At 43.1% G+C, this 22,008-nt stretch overlaps 1 protein-coding gene across 6 annotated transcripts in view; it reads left to right on the forward strand.

The window, feature by feature from the left end:
• Window positions 1-22,008, forward strand: part of Il6st (interleukin 6 cytokine family signal transducer) — a 40,630-nt gene that overhangs the window by 12,811 nt on the left and 5,811 nt on the right. For 5 of the 6 annotated variants that reach the window (XM_006231928.5, XM_063281320.1, XM_008760736.4 and 2 more), the window contains 13 exons: window positions 1,454-1,759; window positions 2,792-2,912; window positions 5,598-5,761; window positions 6,409-6,563; window positions 8,357-8,516; window positions 12,043-12,125; window positions 12,991-13,201; window positions 13,622-13,804; window positions 15,628-15,729; window positions 15,906-16,052; window positions 16,977-17,117; window positions 19,914-20,010; window positions 21,461-21,542. In XM_006231928.5, the coding sequence (XP_006231990.1) occupies window positions 1,454-1,759; window positions 2,792-2,912; window positions 5,598-5,761; window positions 6,409-6,563; window positions 8,357-8,516; window positions 12,043-12,125; window positions 12,991-13,201; window positions 13,622-13,804; window positions 15,628-15,729; window positions 15,906-16,052; window positions 16,977-17,117; window positions 19,914-20,010; window positions 21,461-21,542 (1,952 nt within the window). Of the gene's footprint in view, window positions 1-1,453; window positions 1,760-2,791; window positions 2,913-5,597; window positions 5,762-6,408; window positions 6,564-8,356; window positions 8,517-12,042; window positions 12,126-12,990; window positions 13,202-13,621; window positions 13,805-15,627; window positions 15,730-15,905; window positions 16,053-16,976; window positions 17,118-19,913; window positions 20,011-21,460; window positions 21,543-22,008 lie in introns of those variants that run through there. The other variant, XM_039101767.2, reaches the window with a different exon arrangement.

The raw sequence follows: 22,008 nt of genomic DNA on the forward strand, positions 1-22,008 counted from the left end.
ACTTACCAGACCAACATTGTTTGGTACCAACACCAGACAATACGAACAAATGTGCAAGCTATATGCTGATACTGTGACAAACATAGATGCAGAGATTCTTGATAAAATGTTAGGAATGGCATTTACCAGCACATTAAAAGGATTATTTAATCTGACTAAATGCATTCATTGCAGAGGTGCAAGGACTATTCACCATGTTAGCACAGCTACTATCAAAGCCAACACGAGACTCTTAAAGGAAAAGCAGTCCCACTAGCAGATTGCTATAGTCAGTCTTCTCACTGCTGCAACAAAATACCTGACATGCAACTTCAGGAAGGTAGGATTTGAGTCCCATGAGGCTGGGGAAGGCACATCAACAGAAGGTGGTGCAGCTGGCTCACACTGTTCGTGCCTTTAGGAAGCAGATGGATGTTAGTGTAGAGCCTGCTGTCTCCTACCCAGTCCAGGAGCCCAGCCCAAGCAAAGGTGCCATCTGTATTTAGAGTGGATCTTTCTGCCTCATTAGCCCAATCTAACCCTCCTGGGGGCATCCTACAAGTTTATCTCCTAGGTGAGTCTGAATCCTGTCATATTGACAGATTAGTTTTATACTAACCATTTACATATGGTTCTGCATTCTCAGTGTTGGGTAAATAGTAGAAGAGAAATTAAATCAGTGTGTCAGAACAAGACCTGCATGCCCATTGCAGCACTATTTACAATAGCCAAGAAATACATAAGTGGATAAGGGAAACGAGTGTGTCAGAGATCTTAAAAAATGGTGAGCTCCTGTCATTTGGAACAATGTAAATAGGACTGAAAACGTGATAAATGAAATTAGCCAAACAAACAAACAAACAAACAAACAAAAGCAACTGAAACTGCAACAGTGTATCTCAGGGGCTATTCAAAGCAACCAGAGTTAGAGCCCAGTCAGCAGCTGTGGAGACTGTACAGTTCAATTGAGTGTTTGTTTTTGTTCCTGTCTGATTCTTGTTTTCCCTTCTTCAAATAGAAAGTTTTATTCCATATATTGATTCCATGTATTAATACATTTATCGCTAAAACTAGTCCAATTGTTTTCTCAGCCCACCTGTTCTATGGAATTTAGACCATCTGAGCCAAGGGGCGGAGAGATGATAGACAGGGTTGGGTTGTGCTGGAAGCAGTCTGTTTTCCGAGGAAAACCAGAATATTTGACCATGAGTTCAGTAATGTTTAATATTTTGTACATTATGACTTGTATATTTCTTGTATATTTAGGAATTCAGACCACAATTTTTTTCAGGCTTAATTTTTTTTTCTTCAGAGAGTTATTATAGTGAATTTGTATAGTCTACACGGAGTGTTACTTTTGTGCTGGAAATACTGTCTTTGGGGCTTTTTGCCCTGTTCCTGTTATCGTGCCAGGCCTTGAGCCCATGGCATCACACGTGCCAGGCGAGCTCAGCAGTCTGTTGTTCTTTTCCAGGTCAACTTGTGGAACCATGTGGTTATATCTACCCTGAGTTTCCAGTTGTCCAGCGTGGCTCTAACTTCACTGCCACTTGTGTGCTAAAGGAGAAGTGTCTGCAGGTGTACTCCGTGAATGCCACTTACATCGTGTGGAAGACAAACCATGTTGCCGTTCCTAAGGAGCAGGTCACAGTCATCAACAGAACGGCATCCAGTGTCACATTCACAGACGTGGTCTTTCAGAACGTCCAGCTCACCTGCAATATCCTGTCATTTGGACAGATCGAGCAGAATGTGTATGGAATCACCATACTTTCAGGCTGTAAGAGTTGTGTCTGTTTGTCAATTTACATTTTTCATGGTTTCTGTTAGCCTTCCCAAGGACAGTCACTGGTTCAGTACTCTTTGGATGTCCCTGTTTTATAAAACAACATTTAGAAGCAATGTGCATTATACACAACCCAAAAGAACAACGCCAGTGTCATTTCTTTGTTAAAAGACAGACATTTATCAGATTCTTGAAAAACACTTTGACCCGAGACTCTCTGTGCCCGTAAGCCTATTACTGATCTGCAGTTTGTGTCTGTGATAGAAACTTTCTGTGTCTCCTCATTACTGAGAAAAGGCTTGAGTTAAACAGGTTCCTGAATGAAGAAAATGGAGAAATACCAAAAAGAGGTCATGGATTTGAAGCGAGCAAGGAGGCATTTATGGGAGGGCATGGCAGGAGGAAAGGGAAGGAGAAGCTATGTAATTATAATATTAAAAAAATTACTCTTTAAAAAGAGTAAGTACAAAAAGAGTAGAGCCAGTGATCCAGACCTCTGGGGTCGGCTAGGAGTTACACAGGGTCAGCATTTGCTTTTCTGCCAGTCCTTCAGAAAGCAGTAAGGACTGGAATTCGCACCGAGGTGTGGTGGGAGGTGCCAATCACCCCAGCATCTGGGATGTGGAAAAAGACCCAGAGTTTGAGGCCGGCTTAGACTTTGTAGGAGGACACAAGTAAAATAAAGGGTATGTGAGTCGTTTCTGCTCCTACGACTACCTTTTAATACTAGTTATTAATAATTTCAGGGAGACACCACTGATTTACCTGGTTATAAATTAAAATGTATTTTATATAGAAAATTAGGTGAAAGCAATTAATTAAAGACAGTTACACTAAAAATATATACAATGACCTAAAACGTATTTAAGAGTTGGAAGGAAAATTAACATCCGTTTCTCATTATGCCCATATCTTTATCTTGGGTTCACTTATCTAATTGGGGTGGGTCTCAGGTATTATATAAATTAGATAATATGTGTCTATCTAAGGTTTTTTTACTTAACTTAAATGTTTGTTTCCTTATAGATCCTCCAGATATACCTACAAATTTGAGTTGCATTGTGAATGAGGGGAAGAACATGCTGTGTCAGTGGGACCCAGGAAGGGAGACATACCTTGAAACAAACTACACTTTGAAGTCAGAGTGGTAAGTAACGCAGATATGCCCTGTGCTGGACGGTCAGACACTGGCTGGGGCTCTCTTTGTGGGCAGCAGTATGGGTGACTGTTTTGGGACATCTCACGTGCTCTGACAACAGCATTGTGTGCTCCTCAGGGTACTGTCAGCAGTGTCAGCAGTGAGCAGTGTGTACACTTGACCCCATGCTGCCTTCAAGAGAAGCCAGCCACATTCTGTCCCTAGAGTTGCAGTACCAAGCTCTAAATGATGACTTTCAATCACAACCACATGCTATTTGTCTTAGTCAGTGTTCTCTCCCTGTGAGAGATAGCGCGACCATGACAACTCATATGAAGGAAGACATTTCATCAGGGCTGCCTTACGTTCAGAGGCTTAGTCCGCTGCTGACGTGGGGCATGGCAGCACGTACGGACGTGGTGCTGGAGGAACTGAGAGCTCTACATCTGGATCCGCAGGCAGCAGACACTGGGCATGGCTCGAAACCCCAGAAACTTTCAGCTACTATTGATTTCCTCATTTCTCTTATAAAATGCTTTCTTACAAAACGTTTTTGAATTGAAAGTTTTTAAAAACTCTAAAACCATCCCTACCTTTTAAATTGATAAATTCTTCTCTTTCTTAAATGACAGATTCTGCTTGCTTCTGTTTCCCTTCCATGCAATTCAGTTACTTCTTGGATACTGCGTAACATTCTCTCATTCCTTTATTCCCTGGGAATTGTTAGGTTTATATATTTGGTCAAATTTGGGTTGGATTTCTTTTTCCAAAAATTTCACTCTGAGGGATGGCGTGTTAGGTCCCTAGGATTAGGTTGTGGCTGCGGATGTGGTTGTCCATAGAGTGCTCACTGCACAAGCATTGGGCTCCTGGTCAGATCCCTAACCCACACATCAGATGACATGGCAGCATTCTGTGAGTCCAGCTCTGAGGAGAGAGCTGCAGAGACAGGCTGCAGCTTACTGACCGGCCAGCTTAGGTCACTGAGCTCCAGAGTCAGGGTGACCCTGCCTTAGTAAGTAGAGTGCACTGGGGTTGAGGAAGACACCAGACATGAACTGCTGGCCGGCTCACTCACTCACACTGCACATTGATCTCCAGTGTTGCCAGCCTTGTCCTTCTTAGAAATCTATTTCTTTTATATATTTTATTTTTATGAATATACCATAGCTGTCTTCAGACACACCAGGAGAGGGCATCAGATCCCATTATAGATGGTTGTGAGCCACCATGTGGTTGCTGGGAATTGAACTCAGGACCTCTGGAGGAGCAGAGAGTGCCCTTAACCACTGAGCCATCTCTCCAGCCCAGAAATCTTATTTCTTGATGCACACAAAAGCTAAAAGAATAGTGGGTCCTACGCATGCCCGCCACCCAGATTCTACAGTTCACTTATGAGATTCGCAGTCTCCTCTCCAGCGGCCAGTTCATCGCGGTCGTTAATGCAGTGAGGTATAGGCATTAGGAATGTTTATAAGTTGACACTTCGGTGTCTACGTGGTTAGCATCAATATTGAAGTGTACTGTACTTTGCACTGAGAGCACAGATCTGAACTGTCTGTGTCGTGCAGGGGTTTGACAAGGGCATACACCTGTAGAACCGCATGCTTCCTGAAGTTTTCTTAATGCTCCTCAGTTCCTCCCAGTCCCCACCCCTTGAGACAGCCGCAGAGGTTGGACCAGCTCACTCCCCATCTGCTTTCATTCTGACGTCTGAGCGCTTGTCAGTGTTTGTTATTTGTGGATTGTAAAGTTAGAGCACTCTGCTTTGTTTTGTTTATGTATCTTATTTGCAGTTCTTGGTATTAGAAGAAGTACATGCCAGATATTTGCAGGTACTCTGCCTTTTCAAAGCTATACCTCTAGTCTCAGGGTTACTTGAATGTTCTCACACACAAAAATAAGGTGCAACTTTGAGTTTACATTGATATTTTCAACTTTGAACTATAGTTTTTTTTTAAATATATAATCCATCAAGCAGCTACATCTTTTTTTCTGTACCAAAAATTCTAGTTCCCAACAATATTAAAACATTTGTTTGCTACTGTTTTCCCCAATAAACAATATAATTCCAATATTATTGCTGGTGATAGATACTATTTCTAAAAGCAGTTTCTAAATCCACAAATATATGTGGTTGAATCATTGTTTTAAAACGTTTGAAATCAGGGCTAGAGAGATGACTCGGTGGTTAAGAATGCCTGCTGCTCTTCCAGAGGACGAGATTGCTCTATTTTTATTTTTTAAGGCTTATTTTATGTGGATTTTTTTTTTTTTTGGTTCTTTTTTTTCGGAGCTGGGGACCGAACCCAGGGCCTTGTGCTTCCTAGGTAAGCGCTCTACCACTGAGCTAAATCCCCAGCCCCTTATGTGGATGTTTTAACTGAGGCATAACTTTGTGGATAATGTAAACTTTCTGTAGTTGACAAAGTCAGCCAAGGCTTCCCTTGTTGGCTGTGAAGGTTGAAGAATTTTGGAGCTTGATAGAGCTCCGCCTCATCCTCTCTCACCTAGCATACTCCGAATAGAGAAAAGACAATGCTAGTTTAGTAGGGATTCTGTTTCAAGAAGGAGAAAAACTACAACGAATCCTGTTAATCTGTTGTTTCAGTCTAAAAGTATTAAATTGGCAATTCCAGAAATAAACAGTAAGGACAAGTTTACTATTTGTGGTTCTTCCAATTTTATATTTAGGGCAACAGAGAAGTTTCCTGATTGTCGAACAAAGCATGGCACGAGCTCCTGCATGATGGGCTATACCCCCATCTATTTTGTCAACATCGAGGTCTGGGTGGAGGCCGAGAATGCCCTTGGGAATGTCTCCTCAGAGCCTATCAATTTTGACCCCGTGGATAAAGGTACTTAGAAGCTTGAATATGGGACTTTATCAAACTATGGTTTGTAAATTACTTTTCAGATCTCGATTAATGTAGAAATGTTTATTAATATACTGATTTTTATAAAGTTTTTAATATTAAATGTAATTTGGAAACAGAATAATAGCTGTAGTTTAACTGTACTCATGGCTGTTTCCAGTTTGCTTTTGGAATATTATCATTTCTGTTAGTTTTATTTTTGAGATTGAGTTTTATGTAGCCCAGGCTGGCTTTAAGTTGGCCGTGTGTCTGAGGCTAACATTGACCTCCTGATCCTCCGGCCTTCCCCACTTAGATTGTCACTGTTTCATTGTTTATCTAATCTTCCCAGATCACACACCACGGCAATCACAGTCACTTCTTTGTTCTAGTTTTACTTTCTTTTCAAAATGTAATTTATTATAAAATTTCAGTATTTTTTAATATCAGCATCTGAAACTTAACAAATACACTGAACAGACTCGGGAAGGTTTCCTTAGAATCTCTCTGTTACGTGGCAGAACATCATTTCTAGAGATTTCATTTGGGAAGCATAATCGTACAAAGCAGATGGTCGTGTTTTTGAGTTGTAGTATATGAAATTGTAGAAGTAAAGCACGACTAACTTTAGGACTTACTTTACTCTTCAGTGAAACCCAGCCCACCTCATAATTTGTCAGTGACCAACTCAGAAGAATTATCCAGTATATTAAAACTAGCATGGGTCAATTCAGGTTTGGACAGTATTTTAAGGCTGAAGTCGGACATCCAATATAGGACCAAAGATGCCTCAACTTGGATTCAGGTAAATTAAACGTTGCTATTTATTCTAATAGTGTTGTCATTTGTTTGTTTCTTTGCCTGCTTTGTTTGTTTTGAACACTAATATGAAGACTCACCTGTTTTGTCAGTGTCTTACGTTTCTGATATGTGGAACATTCCGTTTGGCAGAACGTGGAGCTGTGGAGATAGAAAGCCGTGACCTAGAAGGAAATAAAGCAGGCCAATAGAACACACAGGAAAGGCATGCAGGTGGATCAGGGCCTTTTACAGAGCAGGGTTTGGCATGCATAGCTCAGACAGCCTTGCTGCGTGGGTTAAAACCTGCTACCTGCTTTTAGAAATGGAATTTGACTGGAACATGTTTGTTGTATTTATTTAGTGGCTGGAGTAACAGATTTTCTGGTCCCCAGCTCAAGATCCCTAGCCCTTGATAGAGGGTTTGTCAACTCCTAAAGTCCAGAAAGGGTTAGTGGGGATCCAAGCCTGGAAAGGGAGGTGGCTGGCGTGTTTATGATCTCAGCAGAGGAGAGCTTGTAGCCGTCCCAGGGGCGGTACTGCATTGGCTGCCTGTGAGATTTTGTGCTGCAATTTCATTTATAACTAATCGCCCACTTTTGTTTTATGATTCATTTAGTTTACTACCATGGTTGCAGTTATGAACTTCTAAAGATACTAAACCCCATAACCTTTGTGCTCCTTTATGATACTCCACTTATTTTATTGGCTCACAGTGCAGTCACAGAAAGCAAAACAAAATTGGGTTCATGACTCAGACTGTACAGAGAGGATGTGTATGTAAAGTTCTTCAAAGTATATTTAATATCATAGAGTCTTAACCCAATAGTACAGAAGAATTCCACCAAATCTGACATCTACTTTTGTATCAGAACTGAAATGTCAGAGTGATGTAAAGAAGTAGTTGTTTGTGTGGATTTGGTCTCCTCCCCACTCCCAGTTAAAGGACAAGTTCATCTGCTACGCTAGCTTCTGCTTTGCTTTCCACGTCCCAGCATGTGTGCAGTCACACAACTTAGAAGGCAGCTTGCTCTTCCCTGGGGGCCAGGAGTCCAACTCACGTCAGGCTTAGTAGTAGGCACCTTCACTTCTGAGCCATGGCGCCGCTTCCTCGCTTTTATTTACTTGGGGGGTTGGATAACTTCTTGTTCCCAGATAAATGTATACCCCTTCCTTCTGCACACTATTGTCACGGTGTGCCGGCCTTCTGATTTCACTGTGGACTCCCATTCCATCTCGCTTCCCATGAGCCACTGGACAGAAGGGCTGGTGGGAAAGAGAGGAATAGAATTGAGACCAACACATTTATTTTCTCCTGTGCCGTAAGACTGTGCCCTCCCAGCGCTGCCCTCTTGGAGTCTTTTCAGGCTCTTTTCCCTTGGGACATAGCCATAAGCTGGGACAGTCCAGTTCCTAGCACACTAAGCATTCAAGGTTCAACATTTATCCTTGCTTGTATCTTTTCTCTAAGCCATCTTGAAGTGTTTTGTTGTTGTTCGTGTGTCTGTCTGTTTAAATGTTTGGGTTAGCTGTGGAATTGGCTGGCTCTCTGAGACGGGCTCTCAACCTCAGGCAGTGTAGTCTGTTAGAACTTGCTACTTGCTGTCGTCAGTAGTTCGTCCTCCTGATGCTACAAGCACAGGTCACCTCTTCACGCTGAGAATCCTGAGGTCTCACAGTGAAGGACAGAGTAGGGGGTGGAGCCTACGTTACGGACTGTCAGATTCTTACCTCCATGGATTTCTGAGACTGTACTCACTTTCTCTATCGGAGGTGTTGATGGTGTCGTTTTATTCTCAGGTCCCTCTTGAAGATACAGTGTCTCCCCGGACTTCGTTCACTGTTCAGGATCTCAAGCCTTTTACAGAATATGTGTTTAGGATTCGGTCCATTAAGGAGAATGGGAAGGGCTACTGGAGTGACTGGAGTGAGGAGGCGAGCGGGACCACATATGAAGACAGTAAGTGAACACAGTGAGGGAGGATGCTGTAAAGACACAGCCCTCACTGCTGTATGCGTGGTTATTTTAGTCGAGCTGTACCGTTTTATTATTTCATTTTTAAGGAAATCACAGAAAACTTAATGTGTATTATTGATAGTATATGTGTATTTAATAGCTAATTAGGTTATATTATATTACTGTGACAGGGTACTTTAAATGTCATTAATGAACCACTTGATTAGCTTTGTTCTAGGAAGGTGGTCCCAAGATGGCCCTAACTAGAGAGTCGTATCCTAACTCGTCAATGTCACTGTCAGAGCTGGCTGTGGCGGTGCAAGCCTTCAGTCCCAGCACTGGGAAGGCAGAGGCCAGGAGAGCTCTGAGTCTGAGCTCCAGCCTACCCAGGGCTACGGAGTGAGACCCTGTCTGAAAACTAAAACTGTCAAAAATGTGTTTCAGGGTGTTTTTTTTTACCAGGATTGATAAGCCCGTGGAAAGGGACCGGTTTAGGATTTAGGTTGGTTTGCTGTAAGTCATTTTTTTCATCACTGATTATATTATTTTAGTCACACATACACTGAGGAATATAAAAGCTGAAAACTGTGTGCAGTCTAAAGAAGGGTCTCTCTAGGTCTGGAGACTCTTGCTCTTCCGAGGCCTGGAGTGGATTCCATTTCAGGGGGTCTGACACCCTCTTCTGGCCTCCATGGGTACTGCATGCATACAGTGCATAGACATATATGCAGGTAAAACACTCATGCACTTAAATCTATCTGAACAGGTTAGACCCTTCACAAAGCTGCTAGCAGTTCTGATCTCCTGTGGAGCCACCGCTGTGGTCCCTTTTGTGACCTTTCCTACCGTAATCTCATGGCAGCAGCTTTAGCTTTGCAAACCTCATGCACTCAACCGTCTTGTGAGAGGTTGAGTCACTGTGAACTAAAAATATCAAAGGCAGCAATATCCCTCCCTCTATATTCTCACTCGTGAGCACTGTGCAAACAGCAGTCTTACTGTGGCCAGTTTGAGAATGCTCGGTCCAATAACTACGCCCCTTTGGCTCATCTAGGGATACTTTGTTTTCGTGGGGGAGGGGAAGGAGGGGGAATTTGTGCTTTGTAACACAGGCTGGCCTTAGACCCTCAGCAGTTCTCCTGTCTCAGCAGACCAAGCGTCAGGGTTATACATGAGTCACCATGCCCCGTTGTTGATTGGGAATTCTTCAAGTGGGTTTTTAGAGGCTTATGGGTCCATTTGTACAAGTTCATGAAACACCTCGGAGCGCAGGCCAGATGTGGTTAGGTGTGCACTTAGCGCTCTCTAGAGCATCTTAAAAGCCATTAGATGAAGCATTTCTTTAGCCTGCAGTGTGAAGCTTCTAGGTGCTGCTCGTGTAAAGAGGTGTGGCTGGCTCACTTCCTGTGTACTTCTGTGTGTTTTGTTCCGCTTGAGCGCAGCACCACAGTAGTAGAGTGTGTGAGATCCCAGTGTCCGGCACCACAGCTTTTCAGACGTCTTCCCTGCCAGCCTGTCTTCTTACTCTCCCCCTGTGTTCTGTCTTTCTCACAACCAGCACATTGCTGTGTGAGTTTCATTCAAATGCTGTTTGTTTTAGTATATGTAGTATTTGCAGGTATTCTTAACAGAGCTCTGGAACTCAGAACTTACAGGAATTTAGTTTTGTCCTTTGAAATGGGCTCTCCTGTACTACCCCTCCCCCGCTCAAACACAGGATGTAGCCACAGTTGGTCCTGTTCTACCTCCACATGTCCAGTGCTAAGGCGATGAGGCCCATGCTTGCTTACCTCCTAGAAGAATGTCGTGATGTAGTCAGTGTTCACTCCTTAGCTTCAGTCCTGCCGTCCTTGTGTGTAGTTACTCAGTCTAAAGTTAGTAGATGAAAATTTTTAGAAATAAACGATCTATAAATTTTAAGTATCTTTGATATATTTTTATTATCCAGTATTTAATACCATCCATAGTTGTTAGTTTGTTACTGTACCTCATTTACAAGTTAAACCTTAGCGTGAGCAATGTCTACAGGAAAGCAATGCATAAAACGCTCATTGCTCTTCAGAGTCCTGCTGTCCACAGGGCTCTTAGAGCACACGCCCTACAGATTGGAGGGGCTGCCGCATTAGTGTGTGACTGGGTCCTAGTGCTCAGAACTGTCTTTTTATATTGTTCCCAAACGGCTGGAGACCAGACATACACCAGCATAGTTGTTTCCGATTTCATCTTTAGCAAAAAGTAATACAATAATTCAGTTTCGTTTTTTTAATCACTGTTGGAAGAAAAACCTTACTTTTAATTTTAAGACTTTATTCTTTCTTGTCTACTATAGTACACGAATGCATACACACACATTCACACACACATACACACACAGACACACCAACACATACACACAGACACACACACAGACACAGACACACATATAAACACAGACACACACACATACACACAGACACACACAGACACACACACTCACTCACACACAAACACACACACACACACACATACATACACAAACACACACACACACCTCACTTTTTTAAAAAAAATCAATACTATTAGCTGATTGTTCAAACTTATGGCACCTTCTTGGAATAACAGTTATTTAAGAAATTGAGATTAGAATATCCCAACTTCAGCCTGATCAATCACGGGATCCCATTTACGTTCTTTTCTTTTCTTTTTTTAAGATTTATCTATTTTATTTATGTGAGTACACTTTAACTGTCTTCAGACACCTGAAGAGGGCAGATGGTTGTGAGCCACCATGTGGTTGCTGGGATTTGAACTCAGGATCTCTGGAAGAGCAGTCAATGCTCTTAACCACTGAGACATCTCTCCAGCCTCTCCATTTCTGTTTTTAAAGAAAGCACTACTATTAAATATAGTTGAAGATACACTAGTCAATAGAATGAGGAAAGATCTGCGTAAGTGTGAGCTGTAGGTTTGTTGACCCTGAAGAAACAATCAGGACAAACAGGAAGGTTGCTGTGCGAGGTGAGGTGTGGTTTGGGAATGCAGTGAGGTACTGGAGCAGCAGCAGCAAATGCAAAAAACAAACAGGGCTGCTTCCTTGTCTCCTTGTAGGAAATACTCGCATCTCTAACGGACTCAGTTGTTATCTGTAGTCACGCACCATGGCACAGGCCGATAGTCCCTACTGCTGAGAAGGCCAAGGCGAGAGCCTCCTTTGAGCCTAGAAGTTCTGTCCTGCTCTCCATAACATAGCAACACCCTATGTTTTGTTTTATTGATGTGTGTGTGTGTTTGCGTGTGCGTGCGTGCGTGCGTGTGTGTATGTATATATGTGTATGTATGTGTGTTTATGAGATGGTGATTTAAATTCTCAGCTGCCACTCTGACTAAGGACAGACCCAAGTCCGTCGTCCTGCTGTGGGCTGCTGCTGGAAAGAGAAATGCCGTGTGACTGAAGGACAGGACCGTTGAGAACAGAAAGAATTACTTCAGAACTTTACTATATGGTTAAGATAAAAAGCATCTTATTTTATAAAGTTTCTGTTTTCTTTAGGACCATCCAAAGCGCCAAGTTTCTGGTATAAGGTAAATGCAAACCATCCACAGGAGTATAGGTCTGCACGGCTCATATGGAAGGTAAGGGAAAAGATAAAAGACTTACACTCTTGTCTCATATAAATGTACTTAAATGGTGCTTTAACTTTTTAACACTTACATTTTATTCTACTCATCTTCATTCCCTCCAGACATTTAATAATGTTACTGAGTAAAAACACAAAGCCTTATCCAGCTACTGAAGAAGCCAACCGAGTTTATAAACGCAGCTGATCCACAGTGTGGACTTAGCACAGTTCATAGAAGGGTAACCTCTGTAAGAACAAGACCATGGAACGTCTCTGCACGTTCAGGGAACTGAGAGGCTTAGAGAGAGCAGAGTGTGGGCAGTGAGGCCAGGCCTGTCCACCAGCATGCTACACTGTAAGGTGGCGGCGTCACGCCGTGAGGTGGAGACAGAGAAAGATGCTGGAGCACAGATGATAGACCAACCTCTCAGCTGCAGAGACAGAGGCTAGACCACCCTGCAGGCCTGCTTCCTTGATGGTTTTATTCTCCTAGATTATTTATTTGTTTGCTCTGAGTCTCTCAGTGAGTACTAACTTCAGAATGATCTCAGGCTGGGGAGGTGGCTCAGCTGTCCTGAGCCCCGGCTGCTCTTCCCGAGGATCCAGGTTGGGTTAGCCCCGCGTGGCAGCCCGCACTGTCTGTAGCTCCAGTTCCAGGCATCCAGCCCCTTCTTCTGATCTCCAGGCATTGACACAGCACACTAACAGACGTGTAGGCAAAGCATTAATAATACACATCAAAATACATCTTTTTTAAAAAATGAGTTTGCCCTTTCCTCCAATTAAATATGTACAGGTTTGACATTGGCAGAATTTGTAGACCTGAAAGGTGATTATTCAAGATTCATAAATAGTTTTTGGTAAACTTTTTATTACAGACATTGCCCCTTTCTGAAGCCAATGGGAAGATCTTGGATTATGAAGTGGTTCTTACACAGTCCAAGTCAGTTTCGCAAACTTACACAGTTAACGGCACAGAGTTGATAGTAAACCTCACCAATAACCGCTATGTAGCGTCTCTAGCAGCAAGAAATGTGGTCGGCAAGTCCCCTGCAACCGTCCTCACCATCCCCGGCTCCCACTTCAAAGGTGCGTATTGGCAAGGCGGGGCCGTGCTCCTGGATGCCAGGGTTCAGGGTGCACAGCCCTGGAAGCACGGTAAACAGGCTGCTTTCTGCCGTCAGCGACAGCCATGCTTGCAAGGGCTTCTCTATCAATGCTTTGAGGTACCCCACCCTGTGCAGTTATTTGAACTCCGGAGCGAGCATACTCATTCGTTTACGTGCTTCCTGATAATTATTTGTTTTTTGAAATACTATTTCAAGGTTCTAGGAATTTTCTTTGCATGTGACATAGCTACATTATTTATCTCTAGCTGGTAAGGGCAAAGACATAGTTATAAAATTAAATACACAAAACCTTTGGGCATGACTGTAAAATACTGAAATCTCAGATTTATCAATGTTGACTGATTTTTATCCGCATTAAATTCTTTTTTTTTTTTTGAAGCTTCTCACCCCGTAGTGGATCTTAAAGCATTTCCAAAAGATAACCTGCTCTGGGTAGAATGGACACCGCCATCTAAACCTGTGAACAAATACATACTAGAGTGGTGTGTGTTGTCAGAGAACTCACCCTGCATCCCAGACTGGCAGCAAGAAGATGGCACTGTGAATCGGACCCACTTAAGAGGTACCCACCTAAGCGTTAAGTAGATGATGTGCGTCTGACCCCAGGAGACGGTGTCTTTTCCATGCTTCTTGTCCTTGTCTTCTGTTGTCTGGGCACGGTGAGCCACTGAAGACTCGCAGCCTCACCTGTGACTAGGTGTGTGACTTAGCAAATTACACTTCAACTCAGCCTCTGAACCACAGGCTCTCCGTATGGGGAGAAGGGCCAGTACTTTTCTAGGAAACTAAAGTACAAATAAAAACCCTTGGATTGCTTTATTAACCTAAGGACGCTTACAGAACTGTACAGAGAATCCAGTCTTTACTACCAGTTGTTTGTTACGTGTGCTCAACTCAAGTTAACTCAGGCAGCCCGGCCGAGCACAGGTTCCTTATGCATTCCAGGTTCTAACAGAGAGTGAATGTGGTCTAGCTGCTACCTAAACCCTGCATGGTTGTAAAGTCATATAATAGCATTAAAGAAAGCGAAGCTGCTCCCTGCATGCTCTTCAGTTCATAAGAAGGGCAGCCGTTAGGGTTCGGCTGGGGCAGAGGCATGCCCTATGCAGGGGCGGCTCTCACCAGGTTGCTGTCTCACCTTAATGAACTTAGATGTCTCCTTTATTGGCCATGCCAGATAAAAACCATGGGGCTGGGGAGCAGGCAGCCTAGGAGATTAAAGAGCATGTGGTCAGCTCTCAGAGTCAAAGGTGTCAGGCTCAGCTCCCCGAAAGCATCATTAGAGCAGAAGTTACAAATGGCCTACTTTTTTCTAAATCATAGATGTCAAGAAAAGATAAAACTTCTCTGGTTAGGAAGACAAAGGTGCATGTAATTTTGTGAATGTTAGCAAAGGAACTGGAGGTTCATGCACGTGAAGGTATAAAGAACCACCTTGTTCAATGCATAGTTTATAAAAGGCCACTTTAACTAGTTCCTAAACCGTACTCCAGTTGTCTGATAAAACTTCTTGGATAATTTGGAAGGATTAGAAATAAAGTATTGTATTTAAGATTTTTCCTTTTAAAAGTGAGCAGGAGGTAGCCTTGACTCTGCACAGCTGTGCACTAGCGCTCGCTCTGCCCTTGATCTCACTGTTGCATCTCGGCAGGTCCCAAAATTAGCTAAAGTCCTGGCTTAGGGCTCCTACTGCTGTGAGAGACACCATGACCAAGGCAGCTCTTAGAAAGGAAACATTTAATTGGGGCTGGTTTGCAGGTTCAGAAGTTCAGTCCATTACCATCATGGAGGTAGACATGGTGCTGGAGGAGCTGAAAGTTCTAAATCTTGATCTGCAGGCAGCAGAAAGAGACTGGGTCCCACACTCAGCATGGCTCCAACATATAAGACCTCAACATCTGCTCCCACAGTGACACACTTCCTCCAACAAGGCCACACCCACTTCAGTAAGGCCACGCCTCCTAATATTGCCACTCTTCATGGGTCTGTGGGGGCCATTTTCTTTCGAACCTCCACAAATACCAAAGCGGTCCCAGAATAATCTGAAGTGTTTTACTAATCCTGAACATAAAAGCATTCACTTTTTCTATTTGCAACACAAACACTTTTCATACATTCTGGTTCACTGTACTGACCCTAAAAATAGCCTTGTGGTTTTTGTTACCCAGATAGCTCATCATAGCCTTGAACTCACAGTGTAGCCCAGACTGGCTTCAGTAGGATTACACAGCCAACATTTTACTATATAAAGTTTATGTTTGGTATACAAAAGATTATTTTATATATAAAACTGCAATTTTTAGAAGTAAAACTAAGTGGTCCTGTAATAATAAGGTAAAAATCTCATTTGGGGGAAAATTGCTATCTGTGCTATTCTTGTTGTAGGAAGCCTACTGGAGAGCAAGTGCTATCTGATCACAGTAACCCCAGTGTTTCCCGGTGGGCCTGGAAGCCCTGAGTCCATGAAGGCGTACCTCAAACAAGCAGGTAGGTCCACCCTCACCTGCTTTGAAAAACGCCTTTAGCATTCCCCTGTCTTGAAACAAAACAAACAAAAAGCATCCTCATTATGTTTGATAATTTCATCATAAGGACCCTTTACTGACTAGTGTTCATTCCTAAACTCAGCTTCTCAGTTCACAGCTCCGTTTACTCTCCTACAGCTCCTTCTAAAGGACCGACTGTTCGGACAAAGAAAGTGGGGAAAAATGAAGCTGTCTTAGAGTGGGACCATCTTCCTGTTGATGTCCAGAACGGATTCATTAGAAACTACTCCATATCTTATAGAACCAGTGTTGGAAAAGAAATGGGTAATAAAATTGTAGAACCACTAAGAATGTTACTAAAGCTTTTTCTTAAGTTTTTAAATACGTGTTCCTCACATAGTGTGTTTGATAGTGTAGAGCATCCTTAGCAGACATCTGCAGATGTCTCATATTTATGACACTATTTTTTAAAACATTGTATTATAGGTGTCTTAGTTAAGGTTTTACTGCTGTGAACAGACACCGTGACCAAGGCAACTCTTATAAAGACAACATTTAGTTGGGGCTGGCTTACAGGTTCAGAGGTTCAGTGTATTATCACCAAAACGGGAGCATGGCAGCATCCAGGCAGACATGGTGCAGGAGAGGCTGAGAGTTCTACATTTTATCTGAAGGCCACTAAGAGAAGATTGACTTCCAGGCAACTAGGGTGAGGAGGGTCTTAAAGCCACACCAACAGTAACACACCTACTCCAACAGAGCCACAGCTCCTAATAGCACCACTCTCTGGGCCAAGCACATTCAAACCATCACTAGTAGTATTGTGGCTAGTAGCATGGCTCGGCAGGTAAAGGCACTGTCCTCAAACCTAGTGACCTCAGTTCAATCCCTGGGTCTCACAGGGTGGAGGGAGTGGGGAGCAAGTTGTGAATTGATTCCCAAAAGTTGTCCTCTGACCTTCATACACACACACACACACACACACACACACACACACACACACACATACACACACAGAGAGAGAGAGAGAGAGAGAGAGAGAGAGAGAGAGAATCATACACATACAGAGTAAGTCAATGTGATTTTACAAAGATTTTAAACTTTAAATATATATTGTTTTGTCCTTGAAGAATTTTAATTTCAGTTATAAATGTTTGTTGGAAAAGTATTTTTAATACTTCACAGTGCCAAATATTGGACAGAGAAGTCAAAAACATTGGGTAAAAGAGCTGTTGTTTCTCCTTCCAGTTGTGCGTGTGGATTCTTCTCACACAGAATACACACTGTCCTCTTTGAGTAGCGATACACTGTACATGGTCCACATGGCAGCATACACAGAAGAAGGTGGGAAGGATGGGCCGGAATTCACTTTTACAACACTAAAGTTTGGTAAGAAATCGTGAAACTTTATGTTTGAAGTTTAATTTGACTAGAAATGGATTCACTGTGCTAACATGGTATTTTAAAGGGCACTGGGGACGGAGGCAGCTCAGAGGCAGAGCAGTTACAGCCTCAAAGCTGTGGTTGGCCTCAGCATGGCGGGGGCGGGGTGTGGAGGTCACAGGATGGGATGTGTACTTTAGGATGTGGACACTTGCTTATGTGGTATAGGTTGCTGACGTATATGAACTCCTCTCCTTTTGGCTCCTGCTTGACTGTGGTAGCTGAGTTCACTTGCACAGCCGATCTCAGAGCTTACTGCCTCCCTTCGTGGGTTCCTTTCTTCAGAGTGGATTGTGTAGTTCTCCATCTCTCCTACGGTTGGCCCTTCTTACAGACAGGTTGCTTGAGAAACTAGTCTGGCGCATTCTCTTTCCTGTTGAAATCCGTTTCCAGCCCTTCCACCCCTGGGGACGCTGCCCAGTGAATGGATGTACATGGGGACTACTCACTGAGGAAGACAGGACGAGGCAGAGGGAGTGATGTCCCATCCATTGCTGGATTTGAGCTTCACCTTTCTCTCTAATCTTCAGCATAAAGTGCGCTGGCTTGCTGGGCTCCCTGGTTCTCAGAGTCCTGCTTGTGTTCTCCTGTGGTGTTGTACTCCACATCTGTATTCTGCAAAGCTGTTACCGGCCCCTTCGCTATATGCCTTATGTGGTATTTAAACTTCTTCATGGCTTCAACTTTCCCCTCTTTCCTGTTACAACCCTCCAACTATTTGCAGAACCCAGAAATGTCAGTGTAATTGCACTGAATGTCTTCGTATTTCCCCTTACATAATGGAGAAGAGTGCGATTGCTTGTGCCTCATTCCCCTTAGGAATAAGCCTGCCTCTGGCCTCAGGTCATTACTCGCTCTGCCTTACCGTGTCTTTCTAAGTGAACAGTCACCGTTTACGTCCTTACGAGGCTGTCCTGTGCCTCTCTGACAGCGTGTAGTATACTCTCCTTTGAATCATTGTAGGTTTTTTGTTTGTTTGTTTAATTGAAACTGTATTTGTAATTCCCCAGGTGGCACCAGGGTTATGTTCTATGGTAATGTCCATGTTCATTGTTAAATGTAAAGATAATGTAAGAATGCGATTGCATAAAATCCTGATCTTCCTTACAAGGGAGAATCAACGTAGGTTCTGGAATGAGAGCCCACATGATGACATGCTAATAAATCTGTAGCAGTTAATACTTAGAATAAACACTGAAAAACAGTAAAACTTTAGAAGTATTTTCCTAGTTGCAAAAGCCATGTTCACTACAGGACACGTTTATACTAGATTGTAAATTAGTTCAAACTCATCCTCAATATAATCTAGCAGTATCTCTTTCTCTTGTTGATGTTGTCTATCTGCAGTTTCCGTTGTAGCTTCCTCAAATGGCCTGGGAGTCTTGCCCCAAAGACTTTTTGCTCAGGTGAAGAAATAATACCAAAAGTAAATACATTAATTGAATCAGTAAACAATCCGAGTCTAAAGCCATCGGCAGAGGCCATTTTACCTTTAAAGAAGGCTTTGGTAGAGACAAAGCTGCAGTTATGATGCAGAAAATAGGACATAGACAGCATCTGAGAGAGCAGCACGCACAGGGCCTAGGCCAGGCCCGTGAGAGATGCAGGGCTTGGCTTAGCAGCAGTTCTGAGACTGCTGCACCGGTAAGTCAGTGAGCCTGAGCACTCACGCAGTAACGTTTGAGCGAGTGTGATGGGGTGTGTCTGACAGGCCTGGGGAAGAAGATCCCAAGTTAAAGCGAGGCTGTCTGTGAGGCTCTTAACAGCCCATCAATAGCTTATTCCCAAGCCACTTCTACTGGCCTTCACGGGTTGAGCTATTCATAAGGGGATGTGCATGATAGAAATTTAAAATGAAGTAAACAGCGTATTTCTTAAGAGTTACTCTCATATTTTTCCTATAAAAGAATAACGAAAAGGAGTTATCTCCATGATAGGATGCAAGTTTAGCACATTCCAGACCCAGTTCAACCTTGGCACCAGGGGTAAAAGCAGGTGGAAGGAGCTGGAGGAATTACCCAGAAACAACCACGAGGAAAGCATTTTCATATACCCCTAACAGTTCTCTCAGTTAGTGACTCAAAGTTCCATTTTAAAAGCCTGTAGAGATTTCTATGGTCTTTAGGAATTTCAGATTTATTTGTATCTTTAAATATTTTATTTATTTGTTTTTAAGACAGTGACTCTAGTGAGATAGCCCAGGCTAAGTCTGGCCTCAAATTCCCAACCCTCCTTTCCCCTCCTGCATCCTTGCGTGCAGACAAACAAGCACCACTGTGCCCAGCTCTGCGCGCTTTCTAGGTGAATCGTCCTGTGCCGCCTCCGGCCTCATGAGCATCGCCGTAAACTCTTGGCCTACAGCAGACGCATCATCATTTGATGACTGCTACCAGTAAGCTGTATGTTTCCTCCCTGCCAGCGTGCGTTTTGTGTTATTATACACCGAGGTTTGCAATGCAAGTACAAATGCCTGAGAACAGAGAGAGGAAGAAAAGCTACCTCAAAACCACCAGGGTGGGCAAAAGGAATGTATACTTTGTCAATAATCTGCAACTCAGGTGCTTGGAAGACAGACAGGAAAGCCTAGTTGGGCTCCACAGTGAGTCCAGGCCATCCGGGTTCATCGCAGGACACTGTCTACTTAATCAAAAAATCAAGCGGTCTGCAACGAAGATGATAATGTTTTTTCCTCTTTTTCTCTGAATTAACACTTATTTCTTATTATACCCTTTGGTCTTTTAGCTCAAGGAGAAATCGAAGCCATAGTCGTGCCTGTGTGCTTAGCTTTCCTCCTGACAACGCTGCTGGGAGTCTTGTTCTGCTTTAATAAACGAGACCTGTAAGTTGCACTTTACATGGTAGTGTTTAACCGATATTTACAGCCGAGCTCTGGCTGTGCACAATGCTTGCCCACCTCCCCACACTCATCCCCACTCCTACAAAGACCCTTGTTTGTTTTAAGTCTGTCCTCTCTCAACCTCTGCCTCACATGGACTAGCCTGTTCTCGGGTGTAGCTTTGTCTGATCTAGAATTTCACATACGTGGAATCAGGTGGCTTGCGGACCTCTGACATTTATCAGTTTTGGAGCTCATTCCTGCCGTTTCCTGTGTTAATTTTTCCCCTCTGTACTGCTGAATCATGATCTGTAGTGTGGTGTATGAGTTTACAGGTTCTAATTCTACCTGTTGTTTTATAAAACAGTTATGAATGCTCCGATAATCATGGTAGTTTTATCAGGAGTGACTAGAGAAACAGGCATTTAGCTCCGTGTTAGAGCATTCATATGGCCTGTGCAAGGCTCGAGGTTCCATTTCCAGCCTCACAAGGAAAGAAGAGACAGTCCCGGCCCTCAGTGTCTCTGCCGTCTTGAGTGTCCCACCATCGTTAGCACTTGGGACTGAGGCAGATCTGCTCCCCTGAGACTGTGAGCATGAGTGTAGGACTCAGGTTTTCATTTCTGTCCCCACTGCCAGTGGCTCGATTGATGAGTCACATGCTCCTTATGGTTTATCTATCAAAGCTGTTTGTCCAGTTTTAAATTGCTTTTTTTTTTTTTGTTGACATTGAGTTGTAAATGTTCTTTTTATTTGGAAACAAACGTTTTTGTTAAATACATGTTTTGCAAATTTTGTCCCAGTTTCTGTATTTTGTTTCCTTAACTATGACCTTGGGGAAGCAGAAGTTTTTCATTTTGAAGTTCCTTTCCCAGGCTTTTCCTCTGCTTCTTGCATTTTGTAACCTCTTTAAGAAATCTGTCTAACCCAAGGTTATATGTTTTCTTCTAGAAGTTTAGTAATTTTAGCTCTCACATCTGTAATCAATTCTGAGTAAATTTGGGGACAGGATACAAACCAGAGTGTAGTTTCTGCCTCCCACCAATCTGTTCTGTTGATGTTGAAAATAGCTTCTTTTCAAATAAACGTTTGTCCCTGATAGTCTGTATCTACTTCTAGGCTCTCATTTCTGTTTTCCTGAACTGTGTGTGTTCTTTTTTAATTTCTGATACTTTGAGATTGGGTTTTATATAGCCCACATCGGTCCTGGATGCCTGTCGTTGCTGCTTCTGCCTCCCCCCCCACCCCCAGTATTGGATTTGCAATGTGAGCATGCGCTGCTCTCAGCTGGTGTCAGTCAGCTCCATGACCTCCTGTCTTCTTTGGGAAAACACAAGTTTATCATTGTTTACTTGGCGTCAGTTAGATACCACTTTTATCTAACTTTAGCAGAAAGTTAAATGTCTTTGTATTGTTATGTGTTCTACATGTGCCTTGCTTCTTTTCCTTTCAGAATTAAAAAACACATCTGGCCGAATGTCCCAGATCCTTCAAAGAGTCATATTGCCCAGTGGTCACCTCACACCCCCCCAAGGGTAAGATACTGCCTTCTTACTGTTTCTATACAGACTTATATAGTAGGAGCCATTGATGGAGCTTAGCCAAAAGATATTTAGGCAGAGTGAAAAGAAAATAGGATGTAAATGGCAGTTGTCAAAATCCTGAGAATCCCTCTTTATTCCAGCACACTGTCTGTCTATCTGTCTATCATAGCACGTTTGTGCAGACCTTCCTCACACTGCTCAGCGCACACAACAAATACGTTGTTGAAAATGGAAACTGAGGACTGAGACAAAGGGATCTGTAACTGGATGTTAGGTCCTGGCTGACGGCTGCCATCCTCCCCGTAAGCAGATGAACGCTGGGGACTGTACTAGACAACACTTCACACTTACAGACCCTAGAGGGGACGCCTTCCTGATACCCCAACAATCCTGAACTTAACAAATTATACCTGTAACTTTGCATAGCTTACCGAACCTCGGCAATCCAGGTTTGCTT

This window comes from Rattus norvegicus, chromosome 2 (assembly GCF_036323735.1).
Source record: "Rattus norvegicus strain BN/NHsdMcwi chromosome 2, GRCr8, whole genome shotgun sequence".
Taxonomy (NCBI): domain Eukaryota; kingdom Metazoa; phylum Chordata; class Mammalia; order Rodentia; family Muridae; genus Rattus; species Rattus norvegicus.